Source organism: Nomascus leucogenys, chromosome 8, assembly GCF_006542625.1.
Source record: "Nomascus leucogenys isolate Asia chromosome 8, Asia_NLE_v1, whole genome shotgun sequence".
Lineage (NCBI taxonomy): Eukaryota > Metazoa > Chordata > Mammalia > Primates > Hylobatidae > Nomascus > Nomascus leucogenys.
The window spans coordinates 96,951,965-96,964,077 of NC_044388.1; the positions used below are offsets into that span (position 1 = coordinate 96,951,965).

General features: G+C 53.8%; 1 protein-coding gene across 4 annotated transcripts in view; it reads right to left on the reverse strand.

The window, feature by feature from the left end:
* Window positions 1-12,113, reverse strand: part of PHF19 (PHD finger protein 19) — a 34,904-nt gene that overhangs the window by 3,062 nt on the left and 19,729 nt on the right. For 3 of the 4 annotated variants that reach the window (XM_030817717.1, XM_003264068.3, XM_030817716.1), the window contains exons 4-14: window positions 11,734-11,829; window positions 11,138-11,238; window positions 10,475-10,623; window positions 8,140-8,235; window positions 7,298-7,366; window positions 6,978-7,098; window positions 5,315-5,382; window positions 3,854-4,015; window positions 3,184-3,271; window positions 2,355-2,440; window positions 1,359-1,454 (exon numbers count right to left, since the gene is read on the reverse strand). In XM_030817717.1, the coding sequence (XP_030673577.1) occupies window positions 1,359-1,454; window positions 2,355-2,440; window positions 3,184-3,271; window positions 3,854-4,015; window positions 5,315-5,382; window positions 6,978-7,098; window positions 7,298-7,366; window positions 8,140-8,235; window positions 10,475-10,623; window positions 11,138-11,238; window positions 11,734-11,829 (1,132 nt within the window). Of the gene's footprint in view, window positions 1-1,358; window positions 1,455-2,354; window positions 2,441-3,183; window positions 3,272-3,853; window positions 4,016-5,314; window positions 5,383-6,977; window positions 7,099-7,297; window positions 7,367-8,139; window positions 8,236-10,173; window positions 10,242-10,474; window positions 10,624-11,137; window positions 11,239-11,733; window positions 11,830-12,113 lie in introns of those variants that run through there. The other variant, XM_030817718.1, reaches the window with a different exon arrangement.

The window sequence follows — 12,113 nt, forward strand, 5'->3', positions numbered from 1 at the left end:
ATCCCGCCTTGCCTCTCACCAGGCTCGTGGAACCAGATAGGTCACATAGGGCTGGGGGTTAGGGACTGGAGGACCCTGTACCCTAGAGCCTGGATGGAGAGACTGACAGACATCACACACACACACACACACACTCTTAGAGAAATGGACACACAGACACACAGGGCAAGGCAGATTCAGATGCTTAGAGACAGAAACCAAGACCTGAAGTGCTGGTGAAACCAAAGACACAGGAAGAAATAGGCCAGGCATGGTGGTGCACGCCTGTAGTCCCAGCTACTCCGGAGGCTGAGGCATGAGAATCACTTGAGCCTGGCAGGCGGAGGTTGCAGTGAGCTGAGATCATGCCACTGCACTCTAGTCTGGGCAACAGAGTAAGACTCTGTCTCAAACCAACCAACAAACAGGAAGAAAGAAAAATACAGAGGCAACAGCAGAGGACACCTAGACAGATGTCAAGAGACACAGACTCCAAGACAGACCTCTACAGGCATTATATCATTGTACTTTTTTTTTTTTTTTTGAGATGGAGTCCTACTCTGTCACCTGGCTAAATTTTTTTGTATTTTTAGTAGAGGCGGGGTTTCACCATGTTGGCCAGGCTGCTCTTGAACTACTGACCTCAGGTAATCTGCCCACCTTGGCCTCCCAAAGTGCTAGGATGACAGGCGTGAGCCACCGTGCCTGGCCAGGCATTATACTTTTAATTCTACTTTTGCAAGGGCCTCAAGTATCTTAAAATACAGTGCAGCTAGAATGCAGAGGAAAGCCCTGTGCTCAACCACTCCCCGTACTGCTGAGGACCAGCTGTTGCCAGACCTGCTGTACTGGAGATAGGCCCCCAGGGATTTCTGTCCCCACTCCTAAATCTTCCACCCTGCAGGATGCCATCTTCCGTCAGGCTTCTAAATAAATGGCTCTTTCCCTCAGAGACCCCGGAAGACAGGCACCATATTCAGACAGCCAAGAATCAAGGTCAGGGAACCCTGTAGTCCAAGAGGCAGAGACACGCAAGCTCATGGCATGCGGAGGCCAAAAGTGAAAGAAACTCTGGTCCAACAACCCCAGAACTGGGATCGTCCAGTGAGAGGTGTGTACAACCTTCTGCAGCAGGTGAAGCATTCCAAAGGGATGGAACCACGGGAGCCTGAATGCCTATACTTAGGTCCCATCTAAAGCCCCGTGACTCAGAACCAGAGGGTCCGAGAGCCAGACTCACAATTGCAGAAGGCCAGGTACTCCCCGCCAGAGACTGAGACACATAGAATGAGCCACACATTACAGAAGTGGGAGGTGGAGGGGCTGAGAGGAATGATGGTCCTTGCAAAATGTGAAGGCCAGACCTCCAGGAAGCTCACCTGGAGTCATAGGAGAGGCTGGTGGAGGCAGAGCCAGAGGTGCTGGCAGCATCGGTGGAGTCGACATCTGAGAAGAAGGTCTGGCCTGAACTGGCACTGAGAGGGGCAAGACAGTGAGCCTGCCGGTGGCCCGGCCCAGCAAGGTCCTGCCAACCTGGCCCGCAGGGTCCCCTAACATGCATCCTTCATCCCAGTGGAGGCCCGTCTTCCCACAGCTGAGCTTCCCACCACCACATCTGTCTGTTTCCTACCCAGCCACCCTTCAAAGTCCACGAAGTCAAAAAAACCTCCCGAAGCACCCTCCCCTGGCGGTGACGTAAGCACTGGTGTCAGTAACTCGAGCATGATTCGAGGCACCTGTGCAACACTTCACAGGTCAAAAGTGCTTTCATTTGCATTATCTTGTTTGAGGAAAATAGCTGAGGAGGTTCAGAGAGGTTAAGGGATTTAGGTAAAACTACATAGCTGGTACTGATAAGCAGGGTCTGGAGCTCAGGTCTGACTCTAAAGCCCTCCTCTGTGTCCTCAGGAAAATACTAAATGACCTTTAATAATTTGGAAAATAAAATGATGGAAGATGCAGTTCCTCCCTTGGACGTACTTAAGCATGGGGTGCTGTGGAACTACAAAGGAGGGCGTCCAGCGCAGCCTGGGGAGGGTTAGTAAAGCCTTCCTGGAAGAAGCAAGGTCCTGAGTTTTCAGATGGGCTAGGGCAGGGCAAAGGGTATTTCAGGCAGAGGGAGCAATATGAGCAAAGATGAGCAGGCATCAAACAGCATAGTGAGTGTGGATAACCATGGGGCGAGGTGGGGAGGGCTGGAGAAAGGGGAGAGCTGGAGAAGTCGGGAGGGCTGTGGTGCTCTGGGAACAGGGATGCAAAAAGCCCCTTCAGACAGACCCGCACAGCAGGGATCCTTTTAACTGAGGGCTTGGCTTTCTGCTTGGTTCCCTCCCTGTCTCCAGAGCAGACCTCTCTGCTAGGTCCCTCACTGATACCTTTTTAAACTTTGAATTTCATCCAGCGTGAAGTCAAATATGCTAGCCAGGTGGTGGTTGGTGCTCCAGGCTGAGGTGAAGTCACTCTGTGGACACAGGAAGGAGAGAGGAAGGGTCAGACAGCAAGTATCAAATCTACCTCCCACACAGGCTGCCTCCTATCCAGCCAGGGCCGCTGAGAGCTGGGCCCTCCCTAGGGTAAGACCATCACCTTTATTCCAAGTCCTGACCAGGGAGCCAAGTCATCCCAGTTCTAGACCTGCCTTTGTCTCTAGCTGACTTTACGACCTTCGCCTCTCTGGACCTCAGTTACTTCGACTGCAAAATGGGGACAATAACCCCTGCCTTGCTTCACTCTTAGAGATGTCAGGAAGTGCAGTAAAATTAAATAATGCTTCTAAACCGCAAAGTGCTAGGACATGAGGCATTGCTAATATTACTGCCCACAGGGAGGGCTTCAGGGAGGTGGTGGGGTTACTGAAGGAGGAAAGAAAGTGCTCTGGAACCCTGGTTCCAGGCTGGGCTCTGCTACTTTGATGTGTGGCCTCAGGAAAGTCACTGCCCCACCCTTTCCTCGGTGTCCCTACCTGGACAGTAGGGACAAGAATATTACCTGCCTTTGCCCCCCAACTTTGGATTCCTGGGAGAACTTGGGGGGAGATAAAGCAGGGGTCTTAGAGTGCCTGGCCTTGCTGTAATAGGGACTGGCTTCTTTAAGGGACATGAGAGAGTCCTCTGTGCCTGGGGGGATTTAGTTTTCGGCACAGGAAGCCCTAATATGTGCTGACCCTGTGTATGAAAATGGAGAGTAAGAAAACAAGGAACTAACACTGGGAATAGCATCTTCCAGCAAAAACTTTGATCTTTTTCTTCTATAAACTCGCCTTTTCTGCTGCTGGAATTCGTGAGGCAACAAACTGTGGAGACAGAAGAGGGAGAAGGTGGCCCCGTCAGAGCCTGAGGGCCCTAGGGTGGCCCAGAGGGAGGTGCCGCAGGGGCGGGGGTCACAGCAGTTGGGGAGATAGGCTCTGAACACAGCTGCACCTTCACAGGGAGGCCTGGGGAGGAGGGAGAGTCCTCGGGGGCAGCAGGGGTGGGAGGGTGTGGAGAGGGTATAGTGGGCAGAAAAAGAAAAGGTGCCTCCCCAGGCACATGCATCCAGATGCCCTGCCCCCCAGTGCCAGGATGAGGGGGCTCAGCTGAGCCAGGAGAGCGAGGGACCCCTCACACACCCTGCCTTCCCCTTCACCTCCTTGCCCAAGTCCTAATCCAGCAAGGCTGGGTCCTCAGATCTGGCTTTTCCTCCCTGCGAGGCAATGAGGGGGCTGTGGTGGTGAAAGGAGTTGGGGATCTGGGATCTGGGATCCCGCTCAGCCACTACCTAGCCCTCTCAGGGTCCTACAGCTGGGACTGGCTGGGTGCAGGTCCTCCTTGCTTGCTTGGAAGCAGAGAAACCGAGTTTGGCGGCAGCCCTGGCCCCTGGGTCCCCGAGCACTGACCCAGGCTTGCTCTTTCCTCTCTTACGCAGCTCAGAGGAGGCGCTGTTCTCATTTGGCAGCAGTCCCTTGTCAGGCAGCAGCTTCCCTGGCGGGTTCGGTGGGACACGGATGCGCAGGCGGAAGATACACTTCTTCTTCTTGATCTCCTTGCCGCAGAGGAACCTGGGGGGTGGGCAGCAGGAGGAGGAAGCTCTGGAGTCTGTCAGTCCATCCTCCTGGGGAGTGGGGTCAAGCATGACACAAGCCTCTCTGCCTCCTTGGACCCAGAGCTAAAATCCGGATGGCCTCTGCAGATGCTGATTTCCTCAAAGCCCATGGGATGCGGGGTTCCAGGTAGCAGCTGAGAACACGGCTGGTGCCTCCTCCCTGTGCTTCCTCCTGCACGAGTGTGGTTCTTGCTACTCTTCTCCCTTTTGTTTGCCTCAACCAGCCCCAAGGCCACCTCCTGCAGGAAGCCCTCCTCCAGCTCACAGTGGAACTCCTATGGTCAAGATACTGGAATCTACTTCATTCTGTTCTCTAGTTTCCCCAGGAGACTGAAAGCAACAGTGGCTGGGCTCCCCTGAGGCTGCAGAAGTGACTCAGACACAGCCCTACCCTCTTTAGTACAAGAGGCCCCTGCCCTCCCAGTGGAGGACTGTCCATTGGGAGGGCAGGGGGCCTCTTGTGCTGAAGAGCAGGGCTTTGTCTGGGCCCTAAACCATGAGAATGTGGAAGACAGAGTGGGTAATTCTACCTAGAGGTATCTGGAAGAGTTTCAGGGATGAGGACCTTGTTTTATTCCCCACCATGACCTCAGCACCCAGACAGGCCCGACATACAACGGCAACTCAATGAATACTTGTTGATGGAACAAATGAGTAAAAAAGACTGAGGCACATCCTAGACAAAGGGCAGAGCATAAGTAAAAGCACCAGGTAGGAAACCAAGGGCTCAGGATGGCTGGCACCCAGAATACAGAAAGCAAAGGGACAGTGGCAGAGGACGCAGGCACAGCCTGGTCTTAAAAGGCCTTGAGTGCCAGGTTCAGGAGCCTGGGCATGCCTCTGTGGTGTGGTGAGGGACATGGCCAGCTGTGTGTGCTGAGAACCCTGGATGGGAAGACAGGGGCTGAGGGATGTCTTCCACTCGAGGATGTAGCCCACCCGAGATGATGCACCCATCCCTCAGTGCCTGGCCCCCAAGGCCTAGATGTCTAGAGCAGGAGGGGCCCTCAGAGAGCAGGGGTACAGCCCCCCTACAGAGCTGAGCCCAGTACCAAAATGTGGCAGGCTGCTGGGCTGGTTGGAGTGGCTGTGCAAAGGAGGTGGGGTACCCCCTGGATCTTGGAGAATGGAAATGATTCAGAGAGAAGGGGAGCATCACAGAGGCAGGGAGCATAGCCTGAGCAAAGGCTATGAGGTAGGAAGAAATCTCACCTGTAGAGGGCCCCACCACACTCCCTCCCCTCCCTGCACGCACCGGCTTTTGTAACTGTTCAGAGCGTTGAGGAGATGCGGTCCTCGATCTGTCACTGGGGTGCTGGTGAGCTGTGGGAGAGCAGGCCAGCAGGACATCAGACCCAGGCACATGGCGCGTGGGGAGGCCCAAGCCCCTACTCCCTCCCTTCCATCTCCTGATGCTTCTGAGTCCTTCAGGTGAGGACCACTGACTCACTCCAGGATCTCAGATAAGCCTTTTCACCTCTCCAAGTTCCTTCCCATCTGTAAATGGAGAGAATACTTCCTGACCTAACTGTATTGAGAGCTTTAAAAAGTCCATACCCTTGACGCAGTAATGCTACTCCATGGAATCTATCATGGAATCTATGTATCTGCAGATATAACATGAAATAGGAACAAAACTTTACATACAAAAAAAAAAAGCGGTGGCATTGTTTCTAATGGTGGACGAATGGGAAAGAAACTGCCCAACAGGAAGGAAACAAGTAAACTATGGTAGAAACCAATGCAGCCATTAAATTAGCGGGGCGTGGTGGCGGGCACCTATAATCCCAGCTACTCCGTAGGCTGAGACAGGAGAATCGCTTGAACCCAGGAGGAGGAGGTTGCAGTGAGCTGAGACCGCGCCACTGCACTCCGGCCTGGGCGACAGAGCAAGACTCCATCTAAAAAAAAAAGTTTATGAAGATTCTAGTAATATGGAAAAGTATAATGCATACTAAAAAAAAAGATTATTTAAAATTGTATATACTGTATCATTTAAACCATGAAACAGAAAAAGATATTCATAGAAGACAGTCGGAAAGGAAATGTAACTATGCATTAGTTCTAGTGATTTCTGGGTGGTGTGATATGGATTTTTTAAAAAGTATACTTCCTTATACTTTTTGGTACTTCAAAGATTTTCCGCCAGGAATATGTACAATTAAAAAAAAAATCAGAAAAAGTTACTGAAAACCAACTCTACATATCTTTTAAGGTTTTATAATATCTATTTTTTTAAAAAAATTATCAAACACTGTGAATGAAGATGTTATTACATAAAATATTTTGCAAAGCATAAAGGTTATTCTTTTTAAATTCCTTTCCTCAAAGAAAGATTTGGGGCAGTCTGTAGAGAAGATGCCTCACTATGTATGTGGTGGAGAGAATTCTAAGGATGTCATTAGGGAAAAGAAGACACAGCACCCCCATGGGAGTGATTAGGGAGGCCCTGGCTCCAGCTCTGGCTCAGCCTCAAAGCTCTGCTGACCACAGGCAAGTCACTCTCCAACTCTGACATTCTGAAAGTCTCCGTTTGTAATTTCACGCCATGGATCTGAGGCTTCCAGGCCCCTGGTGACCCACTATTCAGCATAGGATCAGCAGTGGGCAGACCCACTCCATGTTGCATCCTAGCCAGGAAATCTGGAGTGGATCAAACACTCAGCAGAGAGCTGTGTTCCAGCCAGACTTAATCTAGGGCCTCAGCTCCCCTCCACTGAGCTGGGGAGGCCCTAACCTGCCCACTGCCAAAATCTGGTATTAGGAAGGCCCTTAAAGGACACAGGCTCAGAGGCCTGGACTCAGGGATGCAGCAACTCAAGCGTGAGAGTTCAGAGACCTCCATCCTAGTCCTGCACTGCGTGGCCCTGGGCAAACCTCTCTGCCTCCTGCCACTGACATCCCACAACCCCGCATACCTTGCCAAGCTGCAGGAGCTCCCAGTGGTGGTTGACAAAGGCCAGAATCTCCTCAAAGTCAAAGTACTTCTTCTTGCTCTGTACCCCCAGATTATACAGGGCCAGGTGAACCACATCCACCCTGGGCAAGGGGGCAAGGAGGCAGGACCAGGTTAGGTGGCAGCCTGCTCAGCCAGGGTCACAGCTTTCTGAGTCCAGGCTGACAGACAGGGGCAGGGCTGGGACCCAGTAGCTGGAAATGGAATTGTTCCAGGAGGGAGGAGGGAGGGGAGAAACTGGGAGGAGTAACAGTGGGTTTGGACTAAGCCCCACCCTCTCACCATCGCAGAGGCAGCCTCTCGATGTACTCTGGGCCCTGGTTACATACGGAGCAGAAGAATAGGTAAAACCTGTGGGTGGGTAGAGAGGAGGGCCTATGGTGGGAGGGGCTCTGACACCCCCGCCCCAGTCGAGCCCCTTGATCTCCTCACTCCCCACCTACCTTCCCATAATCTTCTCACTCCTAGGGCTGCTGGCCACTGGGGGTCAAGGACAGGGCAGGACAGGGACTAAGAGATACTCCATATTCCTTCTAACCCCTGCCCTCAATCCCCTTCCCAAATCTTGCCCTGAAGCGTGGCCGACTTCACAGAGAGTGAGCTGAGCTAGGCTGGGCTGCCATGGTCACCCTCTTCCCCTCTGAGACAGACACACATGCAATCACAAATGACATGAGACACCAACCAAAAGATGCATAACATCAGGTTTGACATCTACAATGACTCCATTAGCTTAGCTCCATCAGTTAGAAGCCACATTAAGCCGTCCATTTCCCCAGTGACTCCCGCAACAACCCTGGGCAGGGCTGGCGAAAAGACTGTGTCACCCCTTCTTCCCCAGACACTTAAGAGACTGGGTCGTAGGGAAGGCAGGCATTTATCTAAGGTACTCCACAAATCAATGGCAACTAGGGATGTGGCCCAGCATACTTCTTTATTGCCTCCTGGCCCTGCATAGCTAGGGGATCCCCTACCTTGAGCTGCCTCCAGTAAACAGATAGGCATACATTGTCACAGACCCCCTCTTGTCTGGAGCCTGGCAGTCAACCTGCAGGAGTTGTTGCTGCCATCCCTACCCTCTCCCCACCACGCCCAAGGCCCAGTTGGACCAAATTAGCACCTACCGGTCTCCAAACATCATGGGCTCATTGAGGCACTGGGTGCAGGCCTCGTGGAACCACTGTCTGCACCGGTAACATTGCAGCATCCGCAGGTACCATCTGGAGAGACAGAGGAGCCAAGGTCAGCCAGGACCACACCCCCAGTCAGGTATGAGCTTCGGCAACCTTTCCCAACTTAAATTTGCCCTCCACTGGCAGAAAGGGAAGATAATTCAGTTACTGAGCACTTAGGCTGTGCCAAGGGAGGACCTGGGAGTCGGACATATACTCTCATTTCACCTCACCACCTGGTAAAAGATGGGACACTGTCCCCATATTACAGATGAGTCACAGGTGAAATGGCTTGCTCTAGCTCACAGGCAAGTGGAGGATGGTGATTCGAATTCTGGTTTCCCTAACTTCAGAGGCTGTGCTCTCCTTGCCATGACACAATGAAGCCACCATTTCTGGACTTGCTGCTTCCCAAACACTGCTGACAGGGCAATGTTTGCCTTGGAGACTTCATGGGAGAATAATGGTTTCTGTAAGCTGCACGAGGGCAAGACTACATCTGGCTTTTCTCACCTGCAACTGTATCTGCCCTATCATGGTCATCCAACAACTATTCATGGAATATGAAGAGCAAAATGCTCAATGCTTCATTGACACCTTGTCAGGTGAGCTCCAGGTTAAAATGCAGATTCCTTGGTCCACTGCAGTCCTATTCAATCTTTGGGGAAGCCTCTGGGATGCATTTTTAACAAGCATCCTGTGCAACTCTGCCCATAGGTGTTGAGAACCACTGCATTAATGCAGGAAAGGTTTCCATAAGCATTTCTCCATCTGACAATACTTGGGGAAGCTCATGGGCCTGAAGTTAAGGTTAAGCCCATTTGAGAGATAAAGTAGTTACCCAGCTGGAGCTTGGGGCTGAGATTCAGGACTTCATGGGGTCCTGACGGCTGAATTTTCTGAGGGCAGAGACCCTACCTCTTACATCTGTGGTTCCTTCCAGAATGCCACGTGCACTCAGCCCAAGGGAGCAAGCTCAACTGCCATGGCTACATAGAGGCCCAGGTCGGCAAGGAAGAATCAAAGACCCTTGCCGCAGAGCCAGGACAAGAATTCCCTCCACAGTGGCCCCGACATAGCATGCCCCGCCCCCCGGCCCTCTACCCCTGCCTGATTGCACATCTCCAGGGAAAAGAATCTTTTCTATTTTTGGAGACAGTGTCGTCCTGCTTTGTCGCCCAGGCTGGAGTACAGTGGCATGATCATGGCTCACTGCAGCCTCCATCTCTCAGGCTCAAGTGATCCTCCCACCTCAGCCTCCTAAGAAGCTGGGACTACAGGCGTGTGCCACCACACCAGGCGGGAAAAGGATCTTAATATCTCACCAGCAGCCAGTTCCACTGACTCTGACGGTGAAAAGGTTATCTTGACTTTCATGCATTAGTACCACCACTACCACCAGTAACAGCTCACATTTTTTTAAGTGTTTACCAAGTGCCAGGCACTATGTGAACCTCTATGTGAATTATGTAATTCACGCTCTGCTCATAATCACATGATGGGGAAACTATTCAGAGGGCTGAGGCTAAGGGGTTGCACAGCTGGTAAGAAGCAGAGCCAGGACGTGGACGTCCTGGGAGGATTCGCACTGTGTCCGGCCCAGGCTCTTAACCACTCTTCAATACTTCCTCGTTTCCTACAGAGCTCCAAGGAAACACCTCTGCCCTCTAGCCCTGCTCCACAGTGCTAGATGCCACGCGGAGCCGGCCTTCGGTTCTCCCCTTGAGGTCCCGCCCCCTCGGGCCCCACCCCGAGGCCTTCCCTTCGGGGACCGCCCCTTGAGGCCTCGCCTCCTCAGGTCCTGTCCCCGAGGCCTTACTATTCCTTCCTCCCCACCCCGCCCCTCCACAGGGTGCTTCTCAACCTGCCCCACCTCCCTGAGGCCCTGCTTGGGCGGTCGTAACCCGCCAGGCCCGCCTCCCGACGCTTCGCCCCAAGGTCTAACCTTCCGGGCCCGCCCCCAGAGGCCCCGCCCTCAGGTCTAACCTGCAGAGTTCACTTCCCGAGGTCCCGCCCTCAGGTCCAATCTTCCGGGCCCACCCCTCGAGGCCCCGCCCCCGCAGCGGCTGACACCGCCCCCCCCTCAGTCCCGCCCCGAGGCCCCACCCCCGAGGCTGACACTCCAGGCCCGCCCCTCGAGGCCCCGCCCCCACAACACAACACGCTGGGCCCGCCCACAAGGTCCGCGCCTTGGCTGACACTCCAGGCTCGCTCCCTATGGGCGGTCCCCGCTGGCGATTCTTGGAGACCTGCCCTGCCGCCCAGGGGACCCCGACCCCTGCCTTACTCTCCGGGCCCGCCGCAGTAGCAGTAGCATTGCTGCTGGTTGGTGCGGTGGGGCGAGTCCCACTCGAGCTCCTCGGGCTGGTAGGACAGTACCATCTTCACGGCCTGCAGCGTCCTGGCGATGGCGCCCTTCTTCAGCGCGCCGCCTTTCTGGGGGGAGACGAGGGCCCCAGTCAACCACCAGGTCCGGGTGGACCACGCGAGTCAGCACACGGCTGTCTATTGAGGGAAGTGCTGCCAGGGCTTGGGGGACCCGCAGATATTCCAATATAGTCAGAAAAGCAAGGAGCTTTTTCTCATTAATTCCAAACCCATCCCCTCTATCCCAGAAGGAACTCCGTTGATAACAGAATTAAGAGTAATAAGCGCAACAAAGGCAACAATTACCAACATGTATTTACATGGATTTTCTCTTTTAATAGTAAAGCATCATTTATTGATCCTGTTATTCCCGACACCAAACCCATCTCCACTTTACAGTTGAGGAAACTGAGGTTCAGGGAGTCTACAAATCCTGGCCAAGGACAGTGGCAGAGGTGCTAGCTGTCTCCAAAGCCCAGGTGTGGCCCTTCTACTTGGAGCTCAGGCTCTGTGATGGGAGTCTCTGGTCTGCCCCACTGGAGGAGGCAGGAGAGGCAGGGACTGGGGAGGATGGAAGGCTCACCCGCACAGCCAGTGCGAAGATGCAGCGTCGGCAGAACCAAGGTGTAAGCAGGGGCTGGTCAGCACTGCCCGCTATGGGGATGTGGCACTGCTGGTGGTAACCTACGGCAGAGGAGGGGGCGGTGAGCGCCCACAGGGACAACGTGGCCCAAGGCCAGTTGGCCCAAAGGAGGCAGGGCTGGGAGGGCTGAGGGAAGTCCTAGGAGCTCTGCCTGCCAGCTGCCGGGAGCCTGGCTGCTGATGCCCACCAAGGTGGCCAAGTCAGTGTTCAGGCTGGGAACTAAATGACAGCATTGGCCAGCTGTGGGGCGGGGGGGCACAGGAAGGTCTGACTTCAGTGCCTGAGCCCCATCTTTCCCACCCATCCTCTCCATCTAGCTGGGCCCCAAATTACATGCACCATCATACCCTCCCAGCTTTCCCCAGGATCTCTTCCCAAGCCCTCGCTTACGGCAACTGGCCCCCTTTCACCCTGCAGTGCCAAGAGAAACAGGAAGCCAGCTGAGGCTCCAACAGGCTGCAGCAGTACCCGTCAGGGGCCAGTGCATGGGGACCTACAGGTTGGGGCCTTCTCAGGGCCCTGCTCACTCCACTCACCCAGGCCACACTTCCCGCAGATGAGGATCTCATTCAGCGGCCCTGATGTCTTCCCTAGGCAGATGTTGCACTTGGGCTCCTCTCCTGGAACGCCGGCTGAAAGAGAGGCCCTCGAGGGTCAGGTCCAGCTCACAGGAATGGAAGTTTTATAATCACACTCCAGATGCCCAGCCTCTACTGTCTGCTAGGCCTAGTGCTGCGCCCCACATGCCACCTCACTGAATCTCCCCAACCACTCTGAGATGCCTGTCATCATTACCATTCTAAAGATGGGGAAATTGAGGCTCTGACAGGTTAAGTCCCTTGCTTAGCTAGTAAGTAGGAGAGGGAGGGATTAAACCCATGGCTGTTTGACATCAAACCCTTTGTTCTTTTGACCA